General features: G+C 49.1%; 1 protein-coding gene across 5 annotated transcripts; it reads left to right on the top strand.

Moving 5' to 3' along the window:
* Positions 1-2,051: 2,051 nt before the first annotated feature.
* LOC144578150 (uncharacterized) lies at positions 2,052-9,469 on the top strand. Of its 5 annotated transcripts, none has more exons than XR_013523403.1 (5): positions 2,052-2,310; positions 2,700-2,815; positions 3,637-3,731; positions 5,831-6,270; positions 7,296-9,469. XR_013523403.1 is itself a non-coding variant. In XM_078340928.1 (4 exons), exons 3-4 carry the CDS (start codon positions 3,647-3,649, stop codon positions 7,493-7,495), a joined length of 285 nt encoding a protein of 94 aa, XP_078197054.1. In that variant the 5' UTR covers positions 2,052-2,251; positions 2,700-2,815; positions 3,637-3,646; the 3' UTR covers positions 7,496-9,469. The 5 variants fall into 5 exon arrangements, 3 of the variants coding, with proteins under 3 accessions (XP_078197054.1, XP_078197053.1, XP_078197052.1); XR_013523402.1 differs by having other exon boundaries at positions 3,634-3,731; XM_078340928.1 differs by lacking the exon at positions 5,831-6,270 and having other exon boundaries at positions 2,052-2,251.
* The last annotated feature ends 449 nt before the right edge of the window (positions 9,470-9,918 follow it).

Raw genomic sequence — 9,918 nt, 5'->3', positions numbered from 1 at the left:
ACCATCCAGCTAAGTACCCAATGCCAGGAGAGCACATGGGAGGAGCCCAAACCGAGCCTTAGAAAGAAGAGAATTCTAAACTGGGAGAGATGTCCTGAGCTGGTCGGATCAAGGGTGTGTGAAGAAATTCTGATTCTGCTCATTGTACAGATGAAGAAACTAAAAGCTTCAGATCATACAATTAGTAACGGCAAAACCTATAGCTGAACCCTGGCTGACCAGATCTTACTCTCCCTATGCCTGCAGCCTGTGCTGCTCAGCTCCCAAGTGGCCTCATCCAGACCCTGACATTTGAACTTGGCCTTGAAAAGGGGGTAAGATTTGGAGAAATTGTGGGTCCTCCTTGGATAGGGCAGCCATGTAGGCTCTGGAGACAGCGTAGTAGAGTTTGCATCCTGGTTAGGCAAGTTACTTAACCTCTCTGTGCCTCATTTTTCTCCTTTAAAATGTAAACACCCACCTTCTATGGTGTCATAAGGAGTAAGAATGTGTAAAGTGCTTAGAACAGTGCCAGATACTCACAGTCACTCAATATGTTAGGTAGTATTACCTCCAGAGTTTTTGTTCATTTGTTTGTTTTTGAGACAGGTTCTCACTGTCACCCAGGCTGGAGTGCAGTGGCGCCATCAAAGCTCACTGCAGCCTCAACCTCCCGGGCTCAACCAATCCTCCCACCTCAGCCTCCTGGGTAGTTGGGACTACAGGCGCAGGCTAATATACCGCGAATTTTTGTGTTTTTAGTAGAGATGTGGTTTTACCATGTTGTCCAGGATCGTCTCAAACTCTTGGGTTCAAGTGATTCTCCAGCCTTGACCTCCCAAAGTGCTGGGGTTACAAGCATGTGCCATGGTGCCCAGCAATTACAAGTTTTTCACCACATGTGGTAGACAAGACAATTTAGCTAACAAACATACTTTTTTTTTTTTTTGGAGACAGAGTCTCCCTCTGTCGTCCAAGCTGGAGTGCAGTGGAGTAATCTTGGTTCACTGCAACCTCTGCCTCCCAGGTTCAAGTGATTCTCCTGCCTTAGCCTCCCGAGTAGCTGGGACTATAGGCATCCGCCACCATGCCCGGCTAATTTTTGTATTTTTAGTAGAGATGGGGCTTCATCATATGTGCCAGGTTGGTCTCAAACTCCTCACCTTGTGATCAGCCTGTCAGCCTCCCAAAATGCTGGGATTACAGGTGTGAACCACCACATCAGGCCTTTTTTTTTCCTTGTAAATAAGGCTAGTCAAGTGAAGCAGCATGAGTGGAGAAGGAAAGAATAAAGAAAAGAAAAAGAAACAGTAACCGGATTAGTGATCAATTAGTTGTAAACACCATTGCACGCGGACCAGCTCATATATACATTTTTCATTTTAATAGTTTCGAATTTATTTTCAGCCTGTAACTTTGCTAATATTATTGCTTAGGGCAAAGCTATCTAAAAAAGGGAAACTATTTAATTTAAATAAAAAGTTAATAAAATAAAAGTTAATTAAAATATATAATAGAGGTGGAATGTGGATATAGAAGCAAACCGTGAAGGCAATACCCGAATGACTGAAAATTTTGGAAAATAATCGGTGACGCCTCCTGCTCATAAAACCTAACGCAGATGAGCAAGGCAGGGGAGCTACTGACCAAGGCGGTATCAAAACCTTGCCTCCTTCCCGCCCCGTAGCCGCTATCCTTCCCTTCTTAAGAAATCGGATGTGAGGGCCCAGGCCCGCGAGGCTTCACTGAGCTTTCGAGCTGTGGATCCTGGACAGCGCTGTGGATCGGGGGGCGCAGGGGAGGGAGGCTGAATCCAAAGGCCCAAGTCTGGAAACCGAAAGCCAACTTCCCAACTTCGCTCTGCCGGGGCGTTTGGGGAGATCTGGGCCTCCCTGATTTTTTTTTTTTTTTTGGATCACTGGGTCAATCAGTCAGCCAATGCCTTGGGAGAAGTTTAATTAAGCTCAGATCGCTAGCGCGAGCTGCCAGAGGTCTCCCCAGCAGGCCGGCCCCGCCCCTCGCACATCTGGTGAAAAGCACCCCCTCCGCCCTATGGGGCGGGGCTGCAGCCCGCGCATGCGCGTGGGCCCGAGGCCCGGCGCCCGGCGCCCCGCGCCCCGCTGCAAAACTCAACTCCCAGAACGGCGTTGCAAACTGTTGCATCAGACAGCAAGCAGCCGGTCGCGCCGCCAGGGTTTCTAGGAAGATAGGAAGGGTTTGAGATCCTCTGTGGTCGCCTGGGATCTTTGGCTGTCACGGTGTTTACATGCCGGTAACACGGGCCCCTAAAATATCAAGCTTGCATCGGTCAGAGAAGGGCCGTAGCCACAGGTGAAATTCCTTGAACTCCATTGCTCCTGTCCCCACTCCATGCCCTGACCCAGGTGGGACTAACTGAACTGGACTCCATCTGCCTTATTAGTGGCAAGGGCCCTGAAGGAATGAGCTGGGTTCGATTTTTCTTCCCAAGTACAAGAATGCCCCTTGAGGAATTTCTCACTCTGTGAAAGTGCAAAACTAATTTCCCCAGACTAACGCAATTGCTGGTTCCCAAAAGGGTTTGGAAAGATCCCAGCAGAAATGTTCAGTGGTGTCCAGATCTCTTTACCCCAGCAGCTGGACACGCCGACCTGAGCTAGGAGCCCCCCTGGCCACCCAGAACTTCTTGGTGGGTGGACACATGTCCTTGACACAGAGGTCTTCTTTTTGTTGTATTTCAGGCCCCCGTATTCTGTAGACTGGATATTAGCCAGAAAATGCACAACCACAAAAATTCATGCAGGCGCAGCACACATATATAACGAGTTCTCTGAGTCCAAATGGCTTAGCAACACAGGTCAGTGGAAAAGTTGTCCTGATGTTCCCTCACTCCTCTCGTTTCTGGGCCATTCTTCCTCAAAGAGAGAAAATAATGCTGTATCTGGAAGGGAGAGGACAAGCTGAGGCAGGTGGGTGGGATATTCAAGAAGAATAAGAGCACTGATTTGGAATCTAGTTTTTAAAGGGATTTTCAAGGACATAATCTGAATCCTATGGCTCAATCCTCTTTTTTTAAATTTTTTTATTTTTTGGAATGGGTCAAGACCAAATCATTCAGTATTAATGGATTTTCCAGAAAGACAAAACTGGCCATTTACCTTGAGCATTCTGCTCTTTTACAGTGTTGATGGTGAAAGTCTGTTCCACGTGAATAATTTTGAGAACTGAAACAAGCCTAGTGTCTTCCTTCCCTTTCATTATTATGAATGGCTCCATCCCAAGGTTCAATTAAAAAAAAAAAAAAAAAGACCCAAAAGACTCATAAGCCTTATTCAATGTATCCCATGCCAGACAGTCGCTGTTTGTTTTAGCCAGCATTTTCCTGTGAAGTATTATGTCACTATGGGATTTTCATTGTAATAAATGTTTCATAAATATGACCTGAGTGATTTCAGTCGTCAGAAACAGTGTTCTTATGAACTGAAGGAAAGACAACTAGGAAAGGATGGGAAGGCATTGGCAGGTCCTGGAGCTAGAACAGTGCCAAATTCTGCTCCTGAAGGTCTATCAGGACCCACGCCTACCAAATGGATATCCACAAAGTGGGGTTCTAAGGTCAGCAGGTATGGCCTCAGGAAGCTGCCAGAAGCTGATAGAATATCAAATGTGTCTCAGCAGTCGTTCCCACATGGAGAAGCAAGTCAGTTACTCTGGTGGAGCCAAGCCTGAAAGTTGGAACCACGCGGAAAGGAGCCACATGGGAGCAGGAGAAGGTGAGTCCATGAGCTCATGCCAGGTTCTCTGCTGTATCCCCAGCACCTACATTTAATGGCTCTATGTGTTTGTGGAGTGAATGTACTGAAAGAAGGAGGGAAGGAGAAGCAGACCAAGGAAAGGCAAAGAAGCCCAATAATTTTGCAGAAGACTGCCTGGTATGGCCAGGGTATTGGGGGAAGAGGGGAATCTTTCCAGGTTAAAGACACAGGGCAATAGAGTCAGAACTATTAAGTGATGAGTCCCATGAGGTTCTTTCTGCCTTGGCTTTCTTCATTTGGAAAAACCTCCAGTTGGTGGTTCCATAGCCAAGCAGTCATTCTATTAACTAAGCCTAGTGACATCATCACCTATTGCCTCACCTTGACTGAATTTCCAGAGCAAATTTCTGGAAAAGTGAGGGGTCTGAGGAGTGACTGAGGTCCAGAGAACAGGAATCACCCCAGAAACCAAACTTCAAAACCATAAGCAGGCCGGGCCTGGTGGTTCACACCTGTAATCCCAGCACTTCCGGAGGCCAACGCGGGTTGATCACATGAAGTCAGGAGTTCGAGACCAGCCTGGCCAACATGGGGAGACTCCATCTCTACTAAAAATAAAAATATCAGCCAGGCATGGTTGTGGGCACCTGTAATCCTAGCTATTTGAGAGGCTGAGGCAGGAGAATCACTTGAACCTGGGAGGTGGAGGTTGTAGTGAGTTAAGATTGTGCCATTACACTCCAGCCTGGGCTACAAGAGCAAGACTCCATCTCAAAAAACAAATAATAATAATAAAAAAATAAAACCATAAGCAACGTGGTAGGCCAGGTAGTCAGATGAAACAAGCATGTACTAAAAGGGTGATTTGCTTTACACATTCATGGAGCACTCACAGATTCTAGACACTATACCAAGCCCAGACCCAGACAAAGCTGTCCTCAGGGCTTATGATCTAAATTCTGTGTGGAAAATCTGTTTTTGAAATGTTTAAGGCACCTCATTTAATCCTCATTTCCATTTCACGTCATGTACCTCCTTCCTGAGAAACCCACCACATTTTAAGTTTGTAGCTGGCTTTCCTTCTGTTTTTGCTATTTATGTGCCAATTTAAAGGGTGGGGAGAGCCACATTAATTTTAAAATAAAACACAAATAGCAAAATGAGGCTTGGTTAAAGGAAAAACCACAAAAAGGATTTTTTTTCTTTCTCCCATACTTTTCAGATTTTCCTAGAACCACCTTTATTTTCTCAGAGCCCAGACATAGAAAGTGAGTGGGCCTCTCCGGATGCTCTTCCAAGCTAAAGCCAAAAGCCTCATTCCTATTCTGTCCTTGCACCTTTAGGGTTTGTTTTTTCTGTTAGACATCTGAGTCCCACATTGGGGACTCAAGCTCGTCAAGCCTCCCCTGCACATGTGGTATTTCTATGCACTCTCAGCATAGATTTTGATTTGTTTTTCATGATTTGCATCTTACCTCTTCTGTTCAGTTGTTTTAGCATGTACATTCTGGGTAATGAGAACATAGCTTTTAAAGTCAGACACTCCTGGGAAGAATCCCACCTTTGCCACTTACCAGCCTTGTGACCTTATCCATCAAACAGCAATCAATCATCATCCACACCTCTTAGGGCTGTAGTGAGGATTAAGGAGTCAAAGCACATAAAGGGCTCAGCGCAAAAGCAGCAGCCTGTACTCGGCAGCTATCATGAAAATAGATCCTTTCATCTATCTGTGCCTACTTAACCAACCCTCCCCCTACCCACCGTATTTTGGAGAAGAAGAGAAAAATTAGTCATTTATTCCAAGTAGATGATTTATCCCTATTTTAAATCGCCAGAAGGCAAGAAGGGGAGGCAAGGCTAAATTTGACTTGAGAACACCTAAGCCTTTTAATGGGATGGGAATCGGTGTCCGCGCCTCTCAGCAGGAGAGGACAAAACCCGCTTCGCAGGAACTGGGAAGCCTTGAAAGCCGGTGATGGGATGGCAGGAGCACAGAAGATGGGCAAGAGTGGTCAGGGAAAGCAGGTCCAGGGCTGAAATGGTGGGCTGGAGGGATGGCAGCCACCAGGAAGGGAAGCTTCTTGCTTCGGGGTGCTGAGTCCAGGCGTCTGCAGGCCGACGTCAGCCCGTCCCGAGGTCCTGGTGACAGCGAGATCCAAGGCGCGTGCGGCAGCGCCCTCTGCCGGTCTCGCGGGGCAGGCGCCCAGCCCAGAGCCCGGCCCCACCGCTCTGCAGTCGGGACTCCAGATCCCTCCTGCTGCCTCCGCCCCCGCTCCATCCCTACTGAGGACCGCGGCCCCGTCCCCGACTAGATTCCCAGAGACGCCTCCTTATCCAACGCCTGCGGGCTGAGCAGGGACGACGCTCAGAAACACCCGATTCGCCAGGGGATCGGAGGCCGCAGGGGCTGCGCCTCTGCGACTCAGGGCCATACTCTGCTGGGCTGTCGGAAGGGGCATCGTCTATGGCCAAGACCGCGGGTTCTGCGCACAGAGAGGAGGCCTGAGTTCGCTTTCCGCCTCGTCCATTTTCCAGCTAGGTGACCTTGGGCAAGGTATTATACTTAAATTTCCATGTGCCTTAGTTTCCTCATCTTTAAGATGGAGAAAAGGATCCCGTCTTTAGTGGGTTGACATGAAAATGACATGGGATCCGACAGCCGGGGTTGGAATTCTGGCACTGACATAAGCTAGCTGTGTGCCCTGGGGCAAGTTACTTAACCTCTCTGTGCCCAGGTTTCCTGCAAAATAGGGATAATAATGGTACTTACCTCCGACGGTTGTTGCCGGCAAAGCGCTTAACACCTTGCCTGGCACAGAGTAAGCGCTCAATAAATGGTGGCTATTATGGCTGTGGTCGTTATTATTGTTCCTAAGAGCGCTAGGCATACGAGTGGAGCTCTAGCTGGCGGCTATGGTTAGTCTCTTTCTTAGGTCCGGCTATTTCTTTCCGGAAATCTTTTACCCAGCGCTCACGTCCTTATCAGTATTCGAAGGACAGCCGGCACCACCGAATTTGGAAAGATCCAGGTTCCCCTGGAGGAGGGCCAAGGATGCGGCCGCGGGCTGCGGGGACTGGGACCTCCCGGAGGAAGCCCGCGCCGCGCGGCCTCCGCCCGGGCCTCCATGAGCGCGCGTCAGAGCCGCAGTGACGTCGCCGGGCTCGCGGGCCGGTGGGAGGCGCGGCCTGCACGTGCGGGGAGCCTGGCGGGGGCCGGGAGGGCAGGGGGTCGGGCCGCTCGGGGGAGGCGCCCCGGGCCGCGCGGGGACCCTGCACTCCAAGGTGGCCGGAAAAGCTGCGGGAAGGCCCGGCCGGGGTCCGCTGTTCCGCGCCTGCTCGCTCAGGGTGCGCTCGGGGCGCCGCCTCCTTGCAGCCCTGCGGGGAGGTAGGAGATGCCGCCTCCGGCTCCCGGCCCCAGGGCCCGCCCAGCCTGCCCAGGGGAGTTGCCCTCTCGGCGGCCGCGCGGCGTTGGCGCAGTCCTGCGCGCCCGGTCCATCTCGACCCCCCACCCGTCACAATCCCGCTCCTCGCCGCCCCACAGCGATCCCTCTGTTTCTTCCCCCTCTGTCCTCCGACCAGGTGGTTTACTGTCAGCGGTGGAGAGCCACTCGCAAGAGGCACCTCCCACCTCCGGCTTCCCGCCTGCAGCCCGGGCGCGCCCATCCCAACGCCGGCCCGACAGCTCTGCTCAAACGGTTGGCCCCGCGCGCACCTCCGCTCGCCGCGTGTCGACCCGATTACTGCCCGTCGCGGAGAAGGCGCGCCCGCCCACCCCCTAGTCCCGACGTCTTGCTTTCCCTCCGGAACACTTCTCCAGGCACTCTGCACTCCATCCTCACTCCCACTCCAGTCAGACCTGCCCGGCGCCCCGCCCCCCTTAGCTGCTGACAAATCCCCCTCAAAGGTCTCGCCTGCACGCCGGTCTCCTTCGAATCCATCCTCCCCGCTCTGCCAGAACAGCCACCTGCAACCCCTGTTTGGCCCTGACTCAGCCCGGTCTAATAGACGCCCTCGCCTGCCATTTTCTACCCCACGCCTCCCGAGCTCGCCTCGGAGGCCGGAGCCCGCTGGGGCCACACTCTTGAAGGTCCTCAGGTCTTTGCAGCGCTTACGCCCTATCCAGGGAATTTTCCCCTCCCTCCCTTCTCCCCCTCCCCCCACCGGCTTCCTCTTACTCATCCTCCAGACTCAAATGTGAGTCACCTTTTCAAGAACGCCCTCCCCGTTCTGCTATCTGGCCGAGTGCAGTGTCTCTGGGCCGCCTGCTGGTTTTGTCATATTTAGGGGAGAGACTTGACCCTTCAGGATGGCCTGTGGGGTCCTGCATGCTCTGTGCACACCCCCTTCGCCTACCCCTCCCCTCAACTCCAGCTCCTGTCTTCCTCTGCTCTGGCCACACAGGGGGTCTCAGTCCCTGGTCCCTACCTCGCATTCCCAGTCCAGCCTCTTAGCACAGACTGTCTCTGCCTGAAACACCTTCCCGCCCTTCCTCTTCTCAATTTTCAGCTGTCATCCTAGCAAGACTCAATTCATCTGAGAAGACTTCCCTGACCGCACCCCCCCCAACTCAGTGGAATTCTCTTTTAATAGGTCAAAGAGCAATTCAAAAAAATTTAAAGCCTACGGAAAAACTACATCGAATAATATAATTAATCACTATTCTGTGTGCCTTCCCCTGCCTCCCCCACGTCTTTGTCAAAGCTTAACATTTGCTCTGTTTTCTTCAGATCTTTTTTAAAGGACATAAAACCTCACAGATCTAGTCTTCTGAACGTATTTCTGTCCCTCCCTTCTGGTAACCACTTTTCTGCCTTTGAGTTTTATCATTTCTATGCACGCTTTTGTATTTTTGCTACATATATTTGTGCCTGTAAGCACTTTATAGAATTGTTTGGTATGTTTTTAAACTCTGAAGAAACAGCATTATACTGAGTATATAATTGTGCAACTTGCTTTTTTCACCCAGCAGTATGATCTTGAAATGTGTTCACACTGAGACATGTAGTTCTAGACCATGCAATTTTCACTGCCTATACAGGTTGCATGATATGAGTTCACTATACTTAATTTACCAATGTCCTTCTGAAGGACATTCAACTTATTTTTAATTTTTTTTCTGTTAGAAACAATATTGTGATTAGCATTTTTTATACCCATCCTGTTGTGTGAATGTAAGTCTTTCAGTAGCCACTTGGATGCAGAATTGCGGGTTCGAGGCATGGGAACTGGCAGCTTTACTTGGCATGGCTAAATGGTTTTTCAAAGTGGTTGTACCATTCACAGTCTTATAGCAATATATTAGAGTTCCCATGGTTGGCATCCTCAACAACTTTTGGTATTGTAAGATGTCAAAATTTTTGCCAAGCTGATGGGTATGAAATGGCCTTTTAGTGTTTTAATTTTGCACTTTCCTGTTAACAAGTGAGACTGGGCCCACTTTCATTTGTTTGTTGGCCATTTCCTCATTTTTAAGTCGCTAATTGGTTTATTTGACAGATTATCTCTTACTCTGAGTAGGAGTTCTTTATATGTTCTTCGTACTAATCCTTTGTCAAGCTGTGGTCCATCTGTTGTCTTTTATTGTGCTCAATTGCAATTTTAAGCATGTATAATTATTTGATGAATGTCTGACTTTCCTATTAGATGATAAGTACCAAGAGAAGAGGAACTATCCCCTGCAACTAGTGCAGTGTCTAACACATAGTGCAGTGTCTAACACATACTGGGAACTCAATAAATACTTCTGGACTGAATTGTATTGACATTATTATTATTATTATATGTTTGCCTTCTCGGCTGTCACCCTCAATGTCCCACAAGGTATCAACTTCTTGAGAGAGATATTTTATTCATCTTTATATCTCCAATACCTATCATAACACAATGCATATGGCACATTATATATACCCAATAATTTTAAATTAATTTCCTTTGAACTATCCCTTCCTTCTCTCACCTTTCTCCTCACCCCATCTTTTATCTCTGAGCCCACTTATATTACCTATGCAATGAATGATAAAGACCTCCTAGGGTGTTGTCGAGAATCACCCCATACAGTGTGTGCATAAATAGAGCAGTGTTCGGTAGGTAGTTGGTGCTCAGTAAGCGGTGACTTTCAGTATTCCTGCAACAATCATTTTGGTGACTAAAGCAGAGTGTATACTCTGCTTAATTTTAACAGACAAAGTTCTTTCAGAGAGAG

This window comes from Callithrix jacchus, chromosome 10 (genome assembly GCF_049354715.1).
Source record: "Callithrix jacchus isolate 240 chromosome 10, calJac240_pri, whole genome shotgun sequence".
Classification (NCBI taxonomy): Eukaryota; Metazoa; Chordata; class Mammalia; order Primates; family Cebidae; genus Callithrix; species Callithrix jacchus.
Note: the sequence above shows the minus strand (reverse complement) of the source record. Positions and strands in the feature narration are given on the sequence as shown.

Bases quoted from the DNA above. Each gene is read 5' to 3' on its own strand.
- LOC144578150 (XM_078340926.1), top strand. From the start codon at position 2,246: ATGCCGGTAACACGGGCCCCTAAAATATCAAGCTTGCATCGGTCAGAG. The intron at 2,311-2,699 runs GTGAAATTCCTT...GTTGTATTTCAG, and splicing joins GAGAAGGGCCGTAGCCACAG to GCCCCCGTATTCTGTAGACT. The intron at 2,816-3,633 runs GTCAGTGGAAAA...AATGTGTCTCAG, and splicing joins CAAATGGCTTAGCAACACAG to CAGTCGTTCCCACATGGAGA.